The sequence below is a fragment of the Electrona antarctica genome, assembly GCF_951216825.1.
Source record: "Electrona antarctica genome assembly, chromosome: 23".
NCBI lineage: Eukaryota > Metazoa > Chordata > Actinopteri > Myctophiformes > Myctophidae > Electrona > Electrona antarctica.
Window position 1 is genome coordinate 32648169 of NC_136804.1, and position 24035 is coordinate 32672203.

General features: G+C 44.0%; 2 protein-coding genes across 2 annotated transcripts in view; one reads left to right on the forward strand and one right to left on the reverse strand.

The window, feature by feature from the left end:
• Positions 1 to 24035, forward strand: part of ada2b (adenosine deaminase 2b) — a gene marked incomplete at its 5' end in the record, with an annotated part of 465058 nt that overhangs the window by 243456 nt on the left and 197567 nt on the right. The window lies entirely within an intron of this gene.
• Positions 14294 to 24035, reverse strand: part of LOC306916759 (thyrotropin-releasing hormone-degrading ectoenzyme-like) — a gene marked incomplete at its 5' end in the record, with an annotated part of 250604 nt that continues 240862 nt past the window's right edge. The window contains 3 exons of the mRNA XM_079494774.1: positions 14294 to 15525; positions 18016 to 18097; positions 20404 to 20544. Of these exons, the coding sequence (XP_079350900.1) occupies positions 15373 to 15525; positions 18016 to 18097; positions 20404 to 20544 (376 nt within the window). The 3' untranslated portion in view covers positions 14294 to 15372. The remainder of the gene's footprint in view (positions 15526 to 18015; positions 18098 to 20403; positions 20545 to 24035) is intronic.

A 24035-nucleotide genomic window follows, 5' to 3' on the forward strand; every position in this document is an offset into this window, starting at 1 on the left:
AAAATAATTAATTAAACCCAATCAATCAACTGCCTGATCAACAAAACCTAAAAGGCTTAATCAACCACACATTCAACCAAACGGGAATAACCAATTAAAACTCAATTTGTATGTGGCTCAAATGAAAATAATTAATTAAACCCAATCAATCAACTGCCTGATCAACAAAACCTAAAAGGCTTAATCAACCACACATTCAACCAAACGGGAATAACCAATTAAATCAGCAAGCTAATCGCCTGGTTGATTAAAACCACACAACCCAAACAGAGGTTATTTCGAGCCTTAAATCTGGAATGCCACAAAGGAATGAACGAATCTCTTGGGATTCAAACCTCCTAACGACACAATGGTATTAATTAAGTAAATTCAACAAGTTAATTGCCTGGGTGATCAAAACCAAAGGTCAGACCAAACCACACACTTAACAGAGTCTATTCCAAAAAATCTAGAGTCAAATGACAAGGGCATTAAAAGGAACAAAAAGCCTGTATCCTTTAAACAAAACAAACCTGATTTGCACAGAACAAGGGCTGTGCAAATTAAAGAATGTGTAATTTGTCCAAGGCACAGGTCGTAAATAGCAGAAATGTTTCACTCAATGTACCACACAATTAATTATCCACAACTGAATATGTCTGAAAGAGCACGGAGGGCTACGCTGTTATGCACACAGAATGTAACCTATAGTACTACCGAAAACGGGCAGGCACGCAAACGCGAGCCCAATGAATGATTGTTTGAAACGTGAAATAATGTCTCTACCATGCACAACGATTAAATGGTGTTAATCGCTAACACGAGCATGCATGTAACCGAGAGGAACGCAACAATCAATAAAACGCGTGTGATACAACCGGCGGCCACAAGATGGGGCGATTGCCTACTTTGTATCACACGTTGCCAACAATGGGCAGGCTGGCCGGACGCAGAGCGTCACGCACCCAGCGGTCGGACCTCACGGGGCGGGGCGCCGACGGGGAATACACAAGATGGCGATTATGCAATCCGAGCGTGAGCAGCTTCCCTTAAACACAGTGGAAGCGCGACACGCCCCAATTTACAAAATGGCGATCTCGCAAGTGGCCAGAGCAGACGTGTATTCGCAGGCAGTGAACAACACTGTATCTGCGATCACGTCAATTAGCCACAGTATAGATTCTTGTTTACGCTCCTGATCTAAACTCTCAACCTCAAAAAAGCAGCACACTTATGGCGACACTTAAGTCTAAATTCATACTAAACCAATGGCCTTTCTGTAATGCCGTGAGCCGTTTTATAGTAAAGAGAGAATTCTCAGGTTCCCCTGGACAATAGCGCGGAATACACGCTATACGAACTTAATCGCTTAGTCCAGTGGCAAACATTCGTTGCTGAGATGACCCACAAATAGCTTACATTCGGGGACAGTGCAACTGGGCGTTAGGAAACAGAATCACTTAAACGATAGCCCACTTTTATTAATTACGCTCCAATAAATAGTAATCCCGTGTCTGCAGAAACGTGGGACCTAATGTTGGAGGGCTCAATTCGGCCGTTACCAGCCAATGCCTGAGTTGATCAACCGTTACTTAAAAAAAAGAAGGACAACTGTAGCGCACAAGCGCACAAATAAAGCTCCAACGAACCTTTATTCAAATCAAATGTACATTAATCTCTTATACACCGAAGGACCGTAATTCAACAAAACCATTTCACTTAGAGGCACCAGTATGTAGCGAGATAATAGGCAATTTATGATGTCAATTAGCCAGAGAGTAAATGTAACCTTAACTCGCCAGCGAATTAAAGGCACATTACACTCTATCCCCTTGCATATCATTAACGTCCAATGAAGACGTGAGTTTCGAATATGATTGTATTAATGTTAAAATTACGGTTCTCCTCGATGCAAACAGATCAATGAACACAGACAGAAACAAAGAAACACTCCGTAGATTTGTTTAGATTGTACTAGCAAAGTGATATGTTTATTATATCGAAGTACTGTTCACAATATATTTCATACAATAGAAACTGCATAGCAGGAACGTGCGCGTCGAGGCTAATCCACTTCTGGGCATGAGCCAGAGAAGTTTAGCCAAGCGCATTGATTAATACACTTTCACCAGACCAGTGCGTCAACCGTTGACTATAACTTACGCGGTGAAGCGACGTTATATCAAGGGTAGTACACAATGAAATCCGATCTGGTTAAAGTTATATTAACAAAATAGCTACGTTCCGGTTAAAACACATCGCAGAAATTATAAGAAATTAGAAGGCAGAAAAGGAGAGTAGGAGGGAGAGGGGAGGTTCTTCTAGCAAATAGGAGGTTTAAATGGTTGCTAACTTCAAGTTTACTTTAAATCATTTCCCGAGGAAGAGAGTAGCTGGTTCTCTAAATCAGGTTATAAAATAAGGAATCTAGCGTCGGTTTGGGGGCATAACATGTTCAATTCCTGGACCCACCTGTTTGGTTGAAATTCCGTCTAGGCGAAATCCTCAGAATCTGGAACCAGGAGTAATGAACGTAGTTAAAATCCAAAGGTGTTGCGCGACACTATAAAGTTGTCTTTACTTCTTTAAGTTTAAAATATAACGTAGTCGATCTGGTTCTCATATGAACACACCCAGTTGAGGTGATACGGAACCGCTCTAGTTCCCTGGGTCCTGTGTTTAAAAGGCAAGCTCCACGCTTGGCTTGTTGTTGCGTGGTCGTTGCAAATGGAAAGAGCAACCAAAATAGGTTCTCTCTGGTATATATTGAAGTTAAGAAAGCGCCAAAAAGGCATTCTCTTTGTCTTGGGAACCAGCTCAAACTGGTTAGTAATTTGCTTATTTTACCCCAAAGTCCGTTTGGAGGGGCTAAGGAATTTCGCACCTATAACTTATCGCCAGCAACCATTTACTTCCCGTCTTTGAAGTTAAGAGCACACACACACACATCCACACACAGGCACACACGCACCAACGCACATACTCACACACACACACACACACGCCCACCCTTGGGTAAGCCGTTCAACCGTGAGGGTATTTTTCACACGTCTGGGGATGGCAGCGCATCCCCCCCAATATTGAACAAAAGGTAGTGATGTTTGGTATGTGTGTCCTTATTAAACAATGTGTGTTACAGTGGTGCATGTCATCCTGGTCTCACAATCAAGGGTTAGGAAGTGCATTTCTTGTGCCAGTGGCTGTATGGCACTGTCCAGTGTCTGTCATCTGTTAGGGTGAAACGTTCAGCAGATTCTGCGTGCCCCACGCGCATCCTGGCGGGGTTACGGGGAGTCTCAGGTCCGGTTTGTTTATTCAGTGTAGGCAATAACTCGACTAAGTGTCAGGCGTACCGTTTGGCCCACATTCTCTCGATTTTACTCACTCAAAGAGAAATGGGGAAATAAGGTGGTGTCCTGTTACTTAAATTGGCCAAGTTAATTTCACCCATCAGCTCTCTCTCAGACTACATCTTGTTAAATAAACAATGGATTCATCCATCAGGCCATGCCATAATAGACTTCTATTTAAACAGGGAAATAACCTAACTTAACCATGCACACACACACACCACACACACCAGGGCTGGACTGGGACAAAAATTCGGCCCGGGCATTTTCGCGTGAATTTGGCCCAGACCGGCCCACCACAACCAGCGCGCAGATAGCAGAAACTCTACCACCCACTCCGTCGAGGCACACACACAAACAAGCCCTAATACCACCACTTTTACAGAACAACATAAATGATACAAACAGTAGTGGCCCTAAGCAACATAATATTATGTGGCCCCACCCCTGCACTGCACCGCCGGGGGGGTCAGGGGGGGCGCTACCTGGTGGCCTGCCGCCTATTGGCCTGCCTGCCTGTCAAAAAAAAAGGGTTTTTTTTTTTTTTTTAATCATGGCGGCCCCCTACGGTCGCGGCCCACCGGGAAAATGCCCGGTATGCCCGGTGGCCAGTCCAGCCCTGACACACACACACACACACACTGGCATTGAGTTCATACAGTCTCAGGCCACAAAGGATTTGTTGGCCTGAGAATAAATGAGTGTGCGTGCGTGTGTGCATGCGTGCGTGTTACCTTCCTCCACTAATAAATAGTCATATGGTGGTGATTTCCACATGTGTTGCATTCCCATGGACTTGTTGTAGCCTTGGTTCGTGTACAATAATGAATACATTTGCATATGAACTAATGAACTCCTTGCAGATTTCACAATTGTTACATGCCCAATTAGGGTTGGAGATTCATCTGAATTTTTCAAAAAATTTCATGTCTGGCATTTTCCACATCCCTCTATATGGAAATATAATAATAGAATAACCTCAAAATAGCCTTTTTAATCTCCAACACCAGTCCTGAATTGTGCAATTAATCCAACTAAATTTAACTCTACACTTAATGATGCCTAAGAACCAATTAGGCAGTTTTACGATTATTACAGCATTATGAATGAACAGAACACAAATCATTATGCATGCAGCCTAGTGAAATACAATTATATCATCAGCCGGTTTATTCAAAATGTTCACCTGTTGAGCCTCTGTTCTCTGGAATAGCCTTCCTACTGTAACCATGGCAACAACAATATACCGGTGCATCTAAAAAAAGAGGAAAGTGGAAAAGTTAATGTGTGTACGGAATGTGACAAATAGAAAACGTTTCATTTTCAATATATTATTGCACTTATATTACTGTAATTACCGGTACAGGTATACTTCTGAGGTTATGTTGATATACTGGGTGTTTGTTTGGATAGCTGTTAACTGGTATAACAGCTATCCAATAATAAGGTCATGGATACAAAGTCAAAGTCAAAGTCGTACGATTTGTCACACACGTTACCGCAGTGAAATTTGTTCTCCGCATTTGACCCATCTCTTGGAGCGGTGAGCCGCAGCCAAGGAGCGGTGAGCTGCAGCCGTGCCGCGCTCGGGAATAATTTGATTAGTTGATTTGACCCCCCAATCCAACCCATTGATGCTGAGTGCCAAGCAGGGAGGCATTGGGTCCCATTTTTACAGTCTTTGGTATGACCCGGCTGGGGATCGAACCTTGACCTCCCAGTTTCAGGGCGGCCACTCTAACCACAAGGTCACTGAGCTCAAGCGGCCGGATTGAGTTTTCTAGAGATAGTGTGAGAAGTTCAGTCACCCGCGAGAGACTCGGCGTATACAGAGCTGCTGCTCCTTGACTTGGAAAAGAGCCTGCTTAGGTGGTTTGGGCATCTAGTACAGATCCTGAGCGTCGGACGCTGCACGGGGACTGCCCAAAGTTCCGTCATCCTATTACTCAGACTACGTGGGTCTGCGTGCGGTTAGGGTTAGTAACCGTACGTCATCCCATTACTCAGACTACGTGGGTCTGCGTGCGGTTAGGGTTAGTAACCTACGTCATCCTATTACTCAGACTACGTGGGTCTGCGTGCGGTTAGGGTTAGTAACTGTACGTCATCCCATTACTCAGACTACGTGGGTCTGCGTGCGGTTAGGGTTAGTAACCTACGTCATCCTATTAATCAGACTACGTGGGTCTGCGTGCGGTTAGGGTTAGTAACCTACGTCATCCTATTACTCAGACTACGTGGGTCTGCGTGCGGTTAGGGTTAGTAACTGTACGTCATCCCATTACTCAGACTACGTGGGTCTGCGTGCGGTTAGGGTTAGTAACCTACGTCATCCTATTAATCAGACTACGTGGGTCTGCGTGCGGTTAGGGTTAGTAACCTACGTCATCCTATTACTCAGACTACGTGGGTCTGCGTGCGGTTAGGGTTAGTAACTGTACGTCATCCCATTACTCAGACTACGTGGGTCTGCGTGCGGTTAGGGTTAGTAACCTACGTCATCCTATTACTCAGACTACGTGGGTCTGCGTGCGGTTAGGGTTAGTAACCGTACGTCATCCTATTACTCAGACTACGTGGGTCTGCGTGCGGTTAGGGTTAGTAACCTACGTCATCCTATTACTCAGACTACGTGGGTCTGCGTGCGGTTAGGGTTAGTAACCTACGTCATCCTATTACTCAGACTACGTGGGTCTGCGTGCGGTTAGGGTTAGTAACCTACGTCATCCTATTACTCAGACTACGTGGGTCTGCGTGCGGTTAGGGTTAGTAACCTACGTCATCCCATTACTCAGACTACGTGGGTCTGCGTGCGGTTAGGGTTAGTAACCGTACGTCATCCTATTACTCAGACTACGTGGGTCTGCGTGCGGTTAGGGTTAGTAACCTACGTCATCCTATTACTCAGACTACGTGGGTCTGCGTGCGGTTAGGGTTAGTAACCTACGTCATCCTATTACTCAGACTACGTGGGTCTGCGTGCGGTTAGGGTTAGTAACCTACGTCATCCTATTACTCAGACTACGTGGGTCTGCGTGCGGTTAGGGTTAGTAACCTACGTCATCCTATTACTCAGACTACGTGGGTCTGCGTGCGGTTAGGGTTAGTAACCTACGTCATCCTATTACTCAGACTACGTGGGTCTGCGTGCGGTTAGGGTTAGTAACTGTACGTCGGACTAACAGGAGGCCAGTGCCATGTGTTACCCGCTGCACATCCCACTGGGAGGAGATCCTGGAGCAGACCAAGGACCAGAAGGGGAGATGACATCTCTTCTCCACACTGGCCTGGGAACGCCTCGGGATCCCCCAGGAGGAAGTGGTTAATGTTACTCTGGAACTGTTGCCCCCGCGAGCCGACCCCGGATAAGCGGTCGAAGATGGATTTTTACAGTCTTGCGCGTTTACACACACATCATGATTCAAATCCCAGCTGCTGGTCTTGTTAGTCTGATAATTAATTACAATCACCCATTAACTAACAATTAGTTAGTTGAAGATGCTGGACAAATCTTGTGAAACTTGTGAAAATGGACATTCTGCATGAGTACTTTTACTTTTTGTTAATATTTTAAGAAGGTTGGGGATCACCTGATTACCTCTCTTCCAGGCCAAGCTTTATCCATCCATTAGAATTGGATTATAATTGCATCTTTGATGTATTTACAAACCGACCTCCCTGGGCAACAAACCAGTGACTTCCAGGAAAGTCGGGATGGCAACCGAGGAAGGACGGTGAAGCTGGAGAGACAGCTGACCTCCAGGAAGGACTGGCAGGGTAACAAGGACCATGCAGCAAGCCCTGTTGCAGCACTCGCAAGAGGGCACCAAGCAAGCTACAGAACGTACAGTACAAATGAACAATACTCCCATGAGTCTCCCAAGAGGAGGGGATGAAGAGAGACTCGCTACAGTTTCAAAGTGACACAGATGCAGTGTAGGCTCAAACAATACACAATACAGTAGGCCAAGTGTGGACAAGGACGGACGCATGCACACCGCACAGACGAACAGTCTGGTGAGACGTAGGCGGACGCAAACCATAGTCCTTTAGGCCACTTTTGCACGGCAGCATTCTCCAGAGAAAACTGCTAATTCCCAGTGCGTTCTCTGGGTTTTCAACACCTAAAAACGCTGTTGGCGTCTAAATGGACCCGTGCAAACAATACTTTATTTTACAGTTTTCTATGGAAACCGTTCTCGTGTAAAAGAGGCCCTAGAGACCTCTCAGTGCCTGCAATCGCCCAAGAACACACAAGGCAGAGAGAGCCTATCCTGTCGGCTCTGGCACAAGGGAAAGGACAATAGCTGGACACCTGGATGAGAGGGGCAGTGATTTGTCCAATTACTGCTGACCTGCCAACTGGAAAGTGTCATGGTTAAGGGTTGAAACAGGTTGGGGACCACCTGATGACCTCTTTTCCAGGCCTAGGCTTTATCCATCTGGATCCAATGGATTGGCCTAATTGGGGACTGCCCATAAGTCCGACCTCCCGTATTAGTTCGACCTATACTGTGGCCAGTTAAGACTGAGGTTAGGGTTAGCCACCTACGTGGCTGGTTAGGGTTATAGGGTTTGGGATAGTGTTAGTTTCGGAATTATGGGAGGTCGGAATATTGAGAGGTCGGATTAATGACATGGCACCTTACTGTATAATAGTTTTTTTTATTTATTTACAAACGGCTACTTTTGATGCCAATACTTTTGCACTTTCACTCAAGTCTATAGAATTTCAGTATTGATTACTTTAAGCTAAGTAAAAGAAGGCGAGTTCCCCACCACTGTGCCCATACCAACGGCATCCACTTATCAGGTGTCAGCTCATGGAGGCAAGAGTTCCAGCACAGATTGCTAGACTTCACTTTTCCAGGCCACATGAACCATGAAATCCTGGGGGATCCCAGTGCATTCTTATTATAGGGCATGGTGGAGATATAATCCCCCCCCATCTGGCCCTTGATCTGCCCTGCGGCTTCCTCCCAGCTGGACGTGCCCCGAAGACCTCCCTAGGGAGAGACGCCCAGTAAGCATCTCTATAATATTATGCCTGTCTATCGATGTGGCTATTAAAACTATTGTGAATAGATTCCCCCGGATTGAATAAGGGCTTTAAAACCACAACTTTGTGCTTTGAAGGCGAGGGGTTGTAGAAATATCGACATACTTTTTTACTGTTTCTGACTGGTTAGCAACATGTTAGCAGCATAGCAAGCAAGCAGACCAGTGCAAGCAAGCATTCCTACCTGGGTCGCGTCCCCCTGTCCCATTCTGAATTCCCATGTTTAATATCGTGGCATACAAGACCAAAATAAATTGCCTTTACTAGTATAGTAAGCTGATCTCCAGCTCTGTCCTCCTCATCGTGAACAAGACACCGAGATATGTGAACTCCTTCACTTGTAGTAAGGTCTCGTCTCATTCACTACCCAGAGTGGACAATATCCACCGGTTTCCCTGCTGAGAACCATGGAAGACACTGAAAGACTGAATACAACCAAATGAACCCTCCGCGCCTATAAAACACATATAATGCAGACATGATATAAGATGATTGGTCAGTTTAATTAACAGATAGAAGCTGATCGGTTATAAGTTAAGTCAGTTTAATATTTTTCAACTAAAAAAAAAAAAAAAAAAAAAAAAACACAAACAGGAAGTACAATCACCCTCTTCTCTGGTAACTTCCTGTTGACTCTCCTCATAGCTCACAGGAAGTAAAACTCACAATGTCATAGTCCCAGTGTGTGTGTGTGTGTGTGTGCGTGTTTGTACTATACTTGTGATGGCCAAATGTGCCCAGAACTATTAGTATAATTAGAGAAATAGGCATGGTCAGGAGTGTACCATTTTCCTTGTCCTCACAAGAGAAATCATTTGGCTGGGCTGAGGATTGGGGCTTATAGCCATTTTAGGCCCTAAACCACCTTAGGGGTTGGAGTTATGTCTGATTTATAGCCTAGCTGCTTATAGTTTCTCATGTGTCACACAATGAAAATAATCTACCATCTCTCTCATATCGTGTCATACAACTATAGCCTAACTCAGGCAAAATAAATTGTAACAATGAACAGGGGAAAAAAAGCATTCAGACAATTTGTGGTGTGCTGTGCGTGTGTGTGGGTGTGTGTGTGTGTGAGTGTGTGTGTGTGTCACACAGATGCGTGTGACATCAGTTTGTGACAACATCAGTTCAATGTTACACTTCAATAATTTATGACAGATGTTGTTACCTGTGTCCGGTTTGTCTAGCAAATGTTTTCAAGACTATATAGATGGAGCTGACTGGCTCACAACACGGGATCACTGTGACATCATCAATGTTACAGCGTGAAGCAGAATATCATCATCACATCATCCGCTTCGAATGTTATCAAGCGATAATCACCAGTATGTTCTTATCTGGACCATGCAATGCAGGCAATATGGACATTTACATTTTATGCGAAAACACAATGAAAACATAGTGAAACTGCCTTACATGGCCGGTTAAGACTGATACGAGGTTAGGGGACTTACGTGGCCGGTTAAGACTGAGGTTAAGGTTAGGGTTAGGGCTAGCGCTAAATTTGGCCGTTTGGCCTAGAGTCGGACAACGCGACCGTCGAACAATGGCTGACAACGTCAGTATGTGGAAATGTCCATACTGGCTGCATTGCATGCTGTTGATATAGGGATGACGACGCAGATTAAATCATCCCATAACATCCGAAGCTGCTAATTATCATCATCATTATCATCATATAACTGTTAACCCTTACCATCATCCGAGTGGCTCATTTAGAAGTTGTTTAATCCAGGTTCCCAAACTGGGGGTCTCCAAAATATCGTTGGGTGTCCCCAGATTAATGTGCAACATTATTTTCTCACTCAACAGTAAACAGACCAACATACGGTATAAGGGATATCTGCACATTACTTAAAGGTATATTCAGTGATTTGACTTAATTCAAATATCACTTATTTTTTCTGGATAATCCTCCCTACTATAGAGTGTGCTGACCATATAAGGAGTTCCTCCCTGTCCCCAGTGAGCCCCTGGGGTCAAAAAACCCTAGTTTCAGTTTTGGTGGCGGGTGGCAAAACCGTCATCCAATCAGGATGAGAGGGGCCTTCCTCCAATCATGATCGAGTGGGGGCGGGCCTTGGTGCACATGCTGTTGGCCTGTTGCACTTCCCCCCACTGTAGAGCGTGCATGTGCACATTTTGTTACCGGGGCGGACTGGGTGGTTTTCCAAATCATCCAAATCACTGAATGCTCCTTTAAGTGAACATATCAAGACTTTTTAGACCTTTATAATATCAAATTGGCCAAAATGTCAAATATTTCATAAGAGAGAGGCGAACATTGTGAAAATAGCGGATGCTCAAGCTGACGACGTAACGTGTGCTTGTAGCTCAGCTATTTTTGGTGAAGAGATCTGTCGTAGAGGGACAAAGGCGGTCGGGAGCCCTGGGTGACCCCGGTCAAGCACTGTCCCCGTTAAAACCATTGAAATACTGCCTTTACTATTATCATTATTAAATCACATATACTGTCATCATTAAAACCATTGGAATACTGTCATTATAGTATGGCGATTATGAAATAATTAGTCTTATAGTTATTAAAACCACTCCAAGTGTGTCATTAGTATAGTTATTAATTCATTAGTATTGTAATTATTAAATTAGACAGCTAACAGGATACAGGGGGGTTATATAAGCAGGCAGGTTATTCAATTCATACAGCATGGATCCACTGTACATCAACACAGTCCACCGATTCCTCCACGTTAGTCCATCAATCCATCAAGATTAGAGGCAAAAAGGGTCACTCGATCGGGTGATGCAGGAGCAAAGTATACCTGCCCACCACTGTGGAGTCAAAGTCTGGGGGTTCAAATCCACCGCGGGTGCATCCGGCCGAGCGTCTATTCGAGCACAACTGGCCCTTGTTCGAGGGAGGGATGCCGGTCACAGAGGGTGATATTTGTCACTGCATGTACTCCGATGGGCTGGGGAATGTTGAGCGGGAGGAGTATAGGGATAAGGCTCTCGGTTCTCCCGGTGGGAGCTCCTCACTGGCAGGTGAGCCTGTAGGGTACCACAGCAGTGGGAAAATAATTGGTATAATAATGACTAAATTGGGGAGAAACCGGGAAAACAATTGGCTCCCCCAAAAATTTGAGGTAAAACCTAAAAAAAATATATATATTATTCTGTCCAACTGTACAGTTCATCTCTCTGAGAAAAAAATCAATAGTTACATCCCAATACTCTGCCTCCTCACCTCCATCCAACCTGGAAATCATTCGCCTCCCAAATGTTAATTTTCTTTTTGGAGCAGCCAAGACGAGTACAAGACAAGTACGTTCGTTTTTAGCTATTTTTTCTGGCAGAATGCTTCGTATAAATGCTGCTCCTCCATGGGCTCCGACCATCTGGCAATCTTGAGTGTCACATCATCGGTAATCGCTGTCGCTTCACAAGGATGTTGATTGAGCGAGGACGATTCCTTTAAAGACAACTCCATCGATTGCTGTCCTCCCAACAACGTGAGTAAGGGAACGCGAGGATGGGATTATTGGGATCTGGCTCATGGCGTGACGGCATGCTGGAGAATCTGCACAAATACTTTAAAGTCCGTCTGTCTGAATGTCTGTCTGGTGTGTCACTACAGAATCCATGACAAAAAAAGACAATGAGAGGGTATCATCTGTCAAACAGTCCTATCCGTGACAACCTGTCTGTCACATTGTCATATATTAAGACAATGTACCTGTTATGTTCCAAAATGTTATCATACAACAAAGTGAAAGCTGCTTATTGTCATAAAAAAACTTCTATTATTCTGTCACTTTGTCCATTTGTCCTTCCGTCTGTCTTACCAGGGTTCCATTTGTGGGACAAAAAGGAAACGGGGGCATCTCTGGAGTTATATACGCCCACGTATACGGCAAATAACGGAAATGACGATCTATAAGTTCACAACATGTCGGGATGTGATGCGTTGTGAGCTTAATTGGCTGCCAGTGATTCTATCGTTCATGAATTCGCTCTGAAAGTGGTCCAAACGATCACTTTCACCACTATCGTTGTTTTGTGGACTCCATCATCCAGTTGAGCTAGAACCATTTCTATTGTTTACAGTTCTGTCATCATTCTGTATAAGTAGACAGAGTTTATAGACGTAATGTTTAAAAGGTCAGATCAGGGAGTCAGCTCATTGGCTCATCGCTCATCAGGTGGGCATGGCTTTAGTACAGGGCGTCTTCAAAAACGTTCACGCCACAGACCCCCAAATTGTTCAGTAACAGGGTTCTTTCTTTCTTTCTTTCTCTCTTTCTTTGCCTTTTCATCCTGTTCCCTCTCCGTGTCTATGAATAAAACATGAGCTTGGTGGTTGGTTGAGCTTGCTGGCTGAGTGAACACCAGACAGGCTGGAACGAGGGAAGAATCGATGGAGACAGAGGGAGAGAGGGAGAATGGGAGGGAGGGGTTGTTGAATCTTATCAACCAGCGTTCTCTCTTTCCTTCTTTCACACTCATTACTCCCTTCTCCCTCCATCTCTGCTCTCTGTGCTCTTAGGGCAGAAAGTGATTTTTGTTTTTTTGCTGCCAGCGCCTTTCAGTCAAGAATTCCTATGGTAAAGACGCACCGTTGGCGCTCCTCTTACTAGCGGCCGAGCATTGCGGAAACTGTTAAACTTTTGGTAGTAATGTTTGTTTTTTAATACAATACACTTTTAGGATATTCGGTCAACCTCTGCCTTATGGTCAATGTATGCTTTGAGCAACAAGTGTCGAGCGACACGTCACACAATGGTTTGAGTTCTGAACATTCGTACTGTCTGCGACTCGCTGGCAGCATTAGCACAAAATGTAAACAAGGAAGTCAATTACTGTAGGTCCAGGCAGCAAGCATTCTATCTGGTTGCTTTCTGGACGTCTCATGCCATGAAACGCATTGCATATTTGACCGGACTAGACAGGGTTAAGGTTAATTATCGTAGTAAACATTACGATGATTTCAGTCGCTAGTTTAATGTCTTCTTTCAATTATCATGTTATGCGTTGTTCTAAATGATGGTCCCATTAATTAAAACAATGATGATTGATGAAAATTATGAAATGTTAAAGTAGGGTATGCTTCTAGGGCTTCTACTGGGTGAAGGAAGACCCACCCTCGCTATCCTTCCTGTGTTGTTTAGTCATTTAGTCACAAGCTCTACGGACGGACAGACAGAGAGACACAGACAGACACTCATCAATTAAACATATTGCCATTAATTAGTTCACATGAACACTGGGCATCATGATAAGTAAATGAAAATGTGCTTCATGGCACTTAGCTGTTAAGCTAGTGGTTGCATTGTTGAATAGAACACCGAAGTCCTGACGTAACTCGCTCATCCCTTCGATTCCCCTGGTTCACGGAAGTAATTTCTCTATGGAGAATAACATGGGCTCATCTTAATATCGTCTACTATAAGCGTTGTGGTCCAAAAATAAACAAGCTGTCTCTGCGTTATTGTCGGGGAGGTGTCTCTGTATCGTTTGCAACAGTCAGTCACTCATATTCGATACACTGTCTGTTTCTAGCAAAAATGTAACTAATTCAGTAGCAGTAACATTAGCGTATTCTCTCAGTCAGTAGATTCTTCATATCCATATGAGTGAAACGGCCGGGGTGACATGTTTATTTTTCAAACACAGTTCTTATATGAGGCGATCTAAAATCCCCCTATGGGGATTACAATACAAATAAAAACTGTGGATTTGAGCCATCCACCGATATTGACGTCAGACTTCGTTGCTCTATATGGCTTGTAGTGAGACTTGACTTCCCAGTTTTAGTTGTGGGATGTTGTTTGTAGGCGTTTCACAGCTGGGGTATTGTTGTGACAATTACAGTTCTGATCTGTAAATGTAGGTTGTCGTATATGGGGTGTATCCAGAAATAGCTCTCTGTTGGTTGATGGATTTTTGTGTGATTAATCTCAGTGTTTTTTGGCCACATGTGTTTGGAGGTTTGAAAAAAACGCAGTTTAATTCTTCAACCAGCTCAGAAGGCCGACAACACAGGGTCAAACAGAATAACAGTGTGTGAAACATGCTTCTCTCTCTGCCTTTCCAAACAAAAGGTCAGTCAATTAAAACTTTAAAATTAAAACATTTCAATAGCTAAAACATAACATAATGCTAACACTGAAAGGGGTTCCCGCCCAAAATGGGTTAAGGCTATGGAAGGGTTCTCTTTCCTGGCTCGCATGAAACGGAGACCAGCCTCGCCTCTGTTACGGAAATAAAAAGAACGTTTCACCTACTCACCAATACAAAGGCGGCTTGTGTAATTAGAAAGACTACTTTCCTTAGTGAACCCCCCACACGTAGGGAACATCTTGTCTGTGAGATTTTCTCTTGGCAATATCCGTATTTTTCCCGGTGAAAATAAAATCACTTTCTGGCCAAAAAGTACATTTTCTACGTGTGGTGGGGGGCTGAGAGTGCGTCCACTAAGGAAAGTAGGCTTTCTAATTACACAAGCCGCCTTTGTATTGGTGAGTAGTTGAAAGGTTCTTTTTATTTTTGTAACAGAGGAGAGGCTGGTCTCCGTTTCATGCGAGCCAGGAAAGAGAACACTGCCATAGCCTTAATGCAACGGCAGCAAAGGGCATTAGGGCTATGGAACAGAGCTAGGGGTTACACAAAGAAAAAGCAATAAAAAGCAATTTAAAAAAAAGTAACAGGCTAGTGAAAATGCCAGATCTACAAGCTCACAACACATTGTGAGCTTGTAGATAAGCTATTTCAAATTCATAATATATTTTAGTACGTTCAGCTCCCGGGGAGACACCAAATCCATCTATTGGGTCTCGAGCTGAAAAAAAGGATTGGGAAACACTGTTGCAGTTCCTCCGAAAGAACACAAGAAAACAAAACCTCACAGAAGCCAGCCACAAGGGGGAGCTGTAGCTCTGTGCTCCAGTCATTGGTCACTCTGACTGCGCCGTGCGCTAGCGGAACTGTTAGTGGTGGGAGGAGCTAGCCCGAGGTTAGCGGTCAGCCGAGGGGGGCGGAACTCGGAGCTTTGCGCAGCCACTGGTAGAGCTGTCTCCGGTAGAGGCGGTGCCAGCGCACGCTGCCCTCGACAATCTCCAGCGCCCTCGGCAACGCAGGCCCCGCCCCGCCGCTGGACTGGATGAACTCCTTCAACTATTATGGGATGGCGAGCGGAAGGGGGCGGAGGGAGGGCAAAGAGGATTCAGGAGGGGGGGGGGGGGGGGGGGGGTGGCGTGAGAGATAGAAAGAAACGAGAGAGAGAGAGAGAGAGAGAGAGAGAGAGAGAGAGAGAGAGAGAGAGAGACAAATTAAGTGAGTTCATTTCTTTAGAAGATGGAAAACAAATTGAATAGAAACTTTCGCTCGGAGTCGCTCTCGCTTTGGTCGTGTTAAAGTTGTCGTAATTAAACTTCTCTTCTCTGAAAGGTGGAGTAGATTATAAAGGAACATTTTTCAAAGCACGTCACTAATAAAGAAACTTCACAGTGAAAAATGACTCGGCAAACATCGACGAGATGAACAAACGGAACGAGTTGAATTCCACGAAGAGAAATGGAGTTGCTGTCCCTATCTCACCTCCTCTTATCTCCCCACCTCCCTCTCTTGTTCCGGCTGCTGTCCACTTCAGATATGGACACCTCTCCTCCCCGCTCCCCTCCCGTCTCCACTTCAGATATGGACACCTCTCCTCCCCGCTCCCCTCCCGTCTCCACTTCAGATATGGACACATCTCCTCCCCGCTCCCCTCCCGCCTCGCTCATTAAACACCTAGTTACTGTAGTTACACCCCCCTTGTGTCTAATGCAAAAATGGCTAATGAGATGCACATGCCTGCCTCTATTCCTGTAGTGTAGTGTATATATACTGTGTATATATACATATATACATATATATATATATGTTTCAAGCCCGTTTTCTCAATTCGCTTTTTTCTGCAAGACATTATTCTATAAGCCATATCTCCAAAACTGGTGGGTCAAACTGAACAACCAATATGTCAATTTGAAGCTATGATTCCCTGCTTTCACATGAAACAAAAATTCAAAAAAATCCAATGGCAGTCCCTCAGTCAAATTTAGTCATATATATATGGGCGGGGAGGAGGGGCAGCTTCAGCTCTGAGCAGATCCACATGGGCACGCATGCGTTATTAACCCATTTAGATCTGAGGACGATTCTACAAATTACTTCTAAATCCTGACAGTTTTCAGAAACACATGTTTCTATATCAGTGATTCTCAAACTAGAACCCCAGAAATTATATGTAATTGACCCGCCGACCCCCATCTGAAAATATGTTGTTCCGGGGACCTCCCCAGAAGCAAAGATTTTTAGTTAAAAACGTTCGCTCTGAAGCTTGAGCTTGTAGATCTGCTATTTTTCAATAGCTAAAGTATAACATAATGCTTAAAACACCAAACGGGGTTCACGGCCAAAATGGGTTAAGCAGGGGAGCCGCAGAGAAAATTATTATCATGAGGATCGGCTTGGCGTATTTAGATGCCCTCCCTTGGCGTGTTGCCCTATGCACAGTGCGTGCTGTACGTATGCCTAGTGGTGGCACTTGTATGATGTGTGTAGGCTATAGTACAGTATGGCAAAAAAACAACAACTAAAGCTTGATGTGCAGGTTCTGTCTTGCATGTTCTCCACTTAACTCAGCACCAAATTAATCCTGTACCCACTTAACCCAGAACCCACTTGATCTAAAACCCACTTAAACTATACAGTAGCACCCACTTAAACTAGCACCCACTTAAACTATACAGTAGCACCCACTTAAACTAGCACCCACATAAACTAGCACCCACTTAAACTATACAGTAGCACCCACTTCAACTAGCACCCACTTAAACTAGCACCCACTTAAACTATAGCAGCCACTTAAACTATAGCAGCCACTTAACCCAGAACCCACTTGATCTAGCACCCACATAAACTATACAGTAGCACCCACTTAAACTAGCACCCACTTAAACTAGCACCTACTCCGAGTGAATCCTTCTTTATTATTAACAAATATAGTCGTGAAAAAAGTAAATTTATTGTGCACATTAATACTCCAAGAATAGGTCAATTAAACAGGATACAGTCCATTTCATTCCTAAATTAATTTCGATGGCACCAGAGCAATCTCTTGTCTTTGGGATAAGTGTTAGAATGCATTGAATTAACACATTCAGACACACACACACACACACACACACGCAGGCATGCATGCATCCCGTAACTTAGTTTATTTTTTACAATACATGGTGGCTAACACTTGATTTAACTTTAAGCACAATACATGCCCCTTCCAAAGTTTTCGGCAAGGGAGGTGATATAACAAATTGGTGTTGGCATTTGTTCTCAGAATTCGTGCACCCACGAATGTGCCAGATGTCCTGACTGAATGAGTTTGGAATGCTTGTCCCAAACACGAGAGACTGACAGAGAGAGCCAGAGAGATGACCTCACACTGACAGAGAGAGCCAGAGAGATGACCTCACACTGACAGAGAGAGCCAGAGAGATGACCTCACACTGACAGAGAGAGCCAGAGAGATGACCACAGTGGTTCTCAACCTTTTCTGGATCAAGGCCCAGAGAAAATCTTGCAGGCAGTCACGGTGTGTGCGTGCGTGCGTGCGTGCGTGTGTACCTCATTTAGCTCATCTTCTGTATTGAGGAACTCAGTTACTCCGTTGATCAGCTTCGCGTTCATGAACAGGGCTTCACCGTAGCTACGGAAACAAATCAATCAATCAATCAATCAATCAATCAATCAATCAATCAGACAGACCAATACTGCCTTGTTTGTCACATTATGTGTTAAAGGAGCATTCAGTGATTTGGGTGATTTGGAAAACCACCCAGTCCGCCCCGGTAACAAAATGTGCACATCCACGCTCTACAGTGGGGGGGAAGTGCAACAGGCCAACAGCATGTGCACCAAGGCCCGCCCCCACTCGATCATGATTGGAGGAAGGCCCCTCTCATCCTGATTGGATGAAGGCTTTGCCACCCGCCACCAAAACTGAAACTAGGGTTTTTTGACCCCAGGGGCTCACTGGGGACAGGGAGGAACTCCTTATATGGTCAGCACACTCTATAGTAGGGAGGATTATCCAGAAAAAAAGAAAAAATAAGTGATATTTGAATTAAGTCAAATCACTGAATATACCTTTAAGTAAGGTAAGAAAACATATATTTATAAAGCGCCTTTCAAAACAAATAGCCATTGTGGGGCAGAAACCCTCTGTCTCCAGCCATTTTATTAATGCCCTACTACATCATGCAAGAGTGTCGACCTACAAGTCAACCTACAAGCTCACAATATGGTGCATTTGAGCTTGTAGATCGGCATTTTCACTATTTTTGTGCCACACTTTTGCATGATCTTTTCTTTCTCTTTCTTTCTTTCTTTCTCTCTTTCTTTTATTAATAACAAAAATGGAACGGTCTTGGACATACAGTACAAGGTTTCCAGCCAACAGCAACGAAATGTTAAAGAATGAAAGAAAGAATAAAAAGCACATATTAAAAATCAACAACAGTAAAATAGACAATAAAACAACACAGAAGGTAAAACAACATTACAAGTGGAGTGCTTGCAAAACAGGTGGCATATAATATAGCAGCTTTTTAACGGTTTTACTGCTCCAGGCGGAAAGTTCCGTCATAAGGAATCCAACCAGCAACTGCTTCTGGTGTAATGTTCCGTCTGATAAGCTTTATTATTGATATCAAACCGGATCGCTGATTTATTTTTTATTATTATTATTTTGGCTTGGCCTTTCCTTCTTTAGCGATCCTAGACCGGATTGTGCAAGCGTGCTGCCGTTCACCTCCCATTATACAGGCTGACTAAAAAGCTGAATAACTCCAAATCTACGGAGCTCTCCATGGTTTGGATAAAATGCGCGATGTTCGGAGGTCTTTGCTGATTATCCGGTGGTTAAGATGGAAACATTGGCGCTTTTTAGAGCAAGGATGGCTTCATTTTAGCTTGCTAGCATTGACGCTATTTATTTAGCATTAAAGATGGACGCCCAGACAGGATGTCAGTCCAGCGTGTGCTACATTGAAATCGGCTCGGCAGTCTGCGGGTTGGCTCTGTGTCCAGCAGGAGGCACTATATGGGTTAAAGGAGTCACCCTAACCCATTTAAGACCTGAGGCCGATTTTAAAAATGTCTTCTAAATCCTACAGTTTTCTGAAAAAACTGTTTATATATCAGTGGTGCTCAAAACATTGGAGGACCCCCCCAACATGTATTTTTCTGCAGACCCCAATCTCAAGATATTTTGTTCTAGGGGCCTACAGAAGCAAAGTTTTGAGTTTATTGATTTGCCAAAGTATAAAATAATGGTTAAAATGGTTCAAATCTAAAACAGTCGTTATCAACGCTTTTCATATTTATTCAGCATTTGAGCCACGGACCACCATTTGATGAGATTTAGCCTCTCAGACACAAAGAGAGATAACAGGCAAACGTCAATCAAAATAATAATTATTCTAACTCTTGAGAGCGTAAAAATTAACGTGTCCATTTGGTTTCATTTTACGCTCCCAAGAAAGAGTTAAAGATCTATAAGGCTCCATTTGGTTACCAACTCTCCATCATTTAGCTGGGGACCACCTAGACCCCCACCCCCCTTCAAGGACCACTGGTGGTCCCCGGACCACTGGTTGAAGATCACTGATCTAAAATGAGACATAATGCTTTTCCGGTCATTATAATGGGTTAAAGGAGTCCCCTTAATTATTATTTTTGGGGCCACATTTCTGGGACTAAAAGAAGGCCTTTGTCTAAAGCAATCTTTAAAAGCAATCCGGAATCTGTCTGTCCTACGTCCGTCCGTCCATCCAACTTACCGTGCATTGAGGACGTCCCACTTGTCTCGGAGGTAACTCCAGGCGAGGTGTCTTACCGTGCATTGAGGACGTCCCACTTGTCTCGGAGGTAACTCCAGGCGAGGTGTCTAACTTACCGTGCATCGAGGACGTCCCACTTGTCTCGGAGGTAACTCCAGGCGAGGTGTCTTACCGTGCATTGAGGACGTCCCACTTGTCTCGGAGGTAACTCCAGGCGAGGTGTCGCCCATGAGGGTTCCGTCCAACATGGATTATCACATCAATGGCGTCCTGATCTGCAACCAAGTCTGAACCCAGAGACAGGTTCAATAACCTACAGACAGACAGACAGACAGACAGACAGACAGACACGTCAGAGAGTCATTCAATACTTTCAAGGCTTCTTTGCTTGCCGACCTGAAACCCATCTGTAGTTGTTTCTGATTTTTATTTGTATTTGATTCATTATAATTTTTTGGTGGGGATACGTACTGTATACTTCAATGCTTGAATATTCCAATTATTTTATTGTTATTATTATGATTATTATGATTGTTATGATTATTATTCCTATTATTATTTTCATTACTATTAGTAGGGTTGTCCCGATCGGATGATCGGAAATCGGCTTCCGATCACATGATTTTCAAAAGATCGGAATCGGGGAGAAAAGTTTGGATTTTTAATTGTCTAATGTAAATCTCAAAGAAAGATGTATAAGCAATGATATTTTGTAAAAAACTGTTGTGTTTATGCTAGTTGTTTTCCTTCTGGTCCCAGTCAGAGATCATCAAACAAAGACTATAGTCACACTCAGGTGTGAAAGACACCTACGGTATGATGGAAACAAAGGAAATGCAACCCCCGCTATGTACTGTATGATGGCATAGGTGTCTGTAGTACTCTCTCTGAATGAGAGAGATACTCTTTAATGCCCTACTTTGACATACTACACTGCCAGACAAAAACAGCAAAAAATAGCCGATCTAAAAGCTCACAACGCTTCACATTGGCTTGTAGCTTGGCTAATTTCTCTATTTTTGAGTGTTGTAAACCACTCCTACGACTGGCTTTGTTAGTTTACGTGTCTGTCTGTCAGTGCTCAAAAAATGAGCATGGTTGCTACGGTCACCCAGTTCACACGGGTGTGATTTCATTACGTCAGACATTACGTCAGACCACAGCTGATCAGTCTATATAAGACCTTACACCACTCAGTTCACACGGGTGTGATTTTTGAATATAATTATAATAATAATAAGTGAATAATATGACAGTGGTACTGTATATATATATATATATATATATATATATATATGTCTCCGGGTTTTTATAAATATTTACACTATGTTTTCAGTCTGTCAGATTCTTTTCTTTTATAAATATTGAAGTATTAAAGGGGCATTCCACTCATTTTCAACATTTTACTATGTCATTAATATACCTTAGAGCTGTGGAAATAATACAAAAGTCCCCTCATATATTAATGACATAGTAAAATGTTGAAAATGAGTGGTATTCCCCTTTAAGAACAGCTTTTGACAAAAAAAATAACTACATTGGATCCATTTTCCCCATCTTGAAAATGTTGGTTTCCGCTCGACAGCGACAGGTGGACGAGCAGTTTCTTTACAGAATGTGAAGGTAGTTATTTTTCCAAGTAAGAAGAGCATGATAGAGTTGTATAGCTGATGCGTGTGCGCGTGCGCAACACCTGAGTTGACAGCTGTCGTGAGTAGGTTTTTCTACATTTAGAACAATAGAAGGCATGCTGGGCTTGACAGCGCATGGAGACTGCAGTCGCACACACGCACACGCACACGCACACGCACACACGCGCGCGCGAGCACACACTGTAGAAGCCACATCTAGGACGTCTGTTCCAAATAGGAACATGCCACAGTTTTATAATAACACACTGGAACCTATGAAGTATTTTGTTTCATAAAAGAGAGTGATGGCGTACTGCTCGTGTCTGTGTGTGTGTGTGCGTGCGTGCGTGCGTGTACATACTACACAAGTATACACGTCTGTAACTCTGAGTGTACACATGGAACCAAATTGACCCTTACAGGTCTGTAACTGTGACGCACGCACACGCACAGCACGCACACGCACTCGCTTTCGCCACCACAAAACAGTCTTGGCGAAATCGTTCTTTTTATTTTTGCAGAGTAACATAGCCTTAAGGCTATGGACCAGAGCTAGCCTGGGACAGAAGTCCAACTTGGCAAACTCACCTAAGCTCCATAACATTTTTTATAGAAGGACGCTTGTATCATCAATATACAGTTAATTTTGCGGTTTAGAAAGGCTTTCAGAGCATTGCGAGTATAGCTGGTTTTGCCCTTCGTGACGTAAAGGTGATGTTGCAGTGTTGATTAATTTGGCCTTTTAGAGGCAAGTCAGAGCCAGACAGCTGTCAGTACCCACACAGCAGACAAGAGAAGAGTAAAGAGAAGTGAATTGTTAAGTGAATTAATTACGTGAATTGTTGAATACAGCTTACATATCACTTCTTAAGGTATAACTTGTATTTTTCACCACGATGATGGTGATGGAGAAGACGGGTTCCCCCTCCGCTCCAGAGGAAAACAGCCCAGAATTAGGTGCAACAGTCACAAAGAAGAACATTCCTCGGCAAAGAAAGAAGGGGTACCCCAACGCACACCCCAATGCGCACCAACTGTTTGTCGGAAACATCCCTCACGATGTGGAAGAGGCCAAGCTCAAAGAGGTCTTTGAGAAGTACGGGACCGTACTGAAGCTCAATATCAAGAACGGCGGTAAGCTCCCTAACTTTGGCTTTGTAGCATTCAACGACGCCGCGCCTGTGAAGAGCATCCTCAGCAACAGGCCCATAACGTTACGTGGTGAGGTGCTGCTCAACGTAGAGGAGATACGGCAAGCTCAGCACGCCCGGATAAGTCTGCCACAACCACTGCCAACGGGGCAGTGAAGTCGACAGCACAGAGATCCGGATCTGCACCTGCACATAAGAGCCCCGGTGCATCGCTGTGGAAGACTATTCCGGCCTCAGTGCTGTTAGTGTTTAGCGCCCTCTAGGGGCAGGACAATGTTTTTTCTGTTTCTTGTAAGTTCCTCCCGTGAATGCTATAGTTAAGGCTCCAGGTGCTGCCTATTTAGTATAGAGCAATCAAGGGATAATCAGCAGCTGGGCAGTGAGTTCAGCTCAGTTTGAGAAGCCAGCTTAATTCGATGGTCATGCTTTTTGTTTGTGCTTAAAGAAGCAATGATTGTAAGGAGAACCTTTTCCGAATCCATTTGAATGTTTAGTAGAAAGAGTGGTGTATTTGGAGGTCTCTGTTTTTGTTTGACAATATGTGTTGCTGTGCCATTGCATCTCTGGTACCTAAATGTTTGTGATTTGCTGGATTTGAGTACATGCTTGATATTTTACCTACCTGTTAGTATATTCCGTTGTATTATTATTCTTACATGTTACTGCATGTGTAAGGGATATATAACAGCATCGTTGCTATAGCGATAACTTCAGGTTACTTTAGTAACCTCAGTTGTATAAGTGACTCGAAGAAGAGTCATATGGGTCCAAGCCACTTGGTGGCGCTGGAGCACAGAGCAAATGTATTGGGTCCTGGAGGTTCCTATCAACCATTTTTCTGCCGCCTGCCAAAGCAGACGGGCAGTTCGATGACTCTCTTCTTTGAGTCACTTATCATCCCGGCTGACAGGACCGCTCCATGGTCCTCCTTTTCCAGAGACACAATCACACAACACGTTCCCCGAACGTGAAAGCGCTAGCTAAGGTGACTAACCTGATAGCAAGAGAAGACTCCACACTGT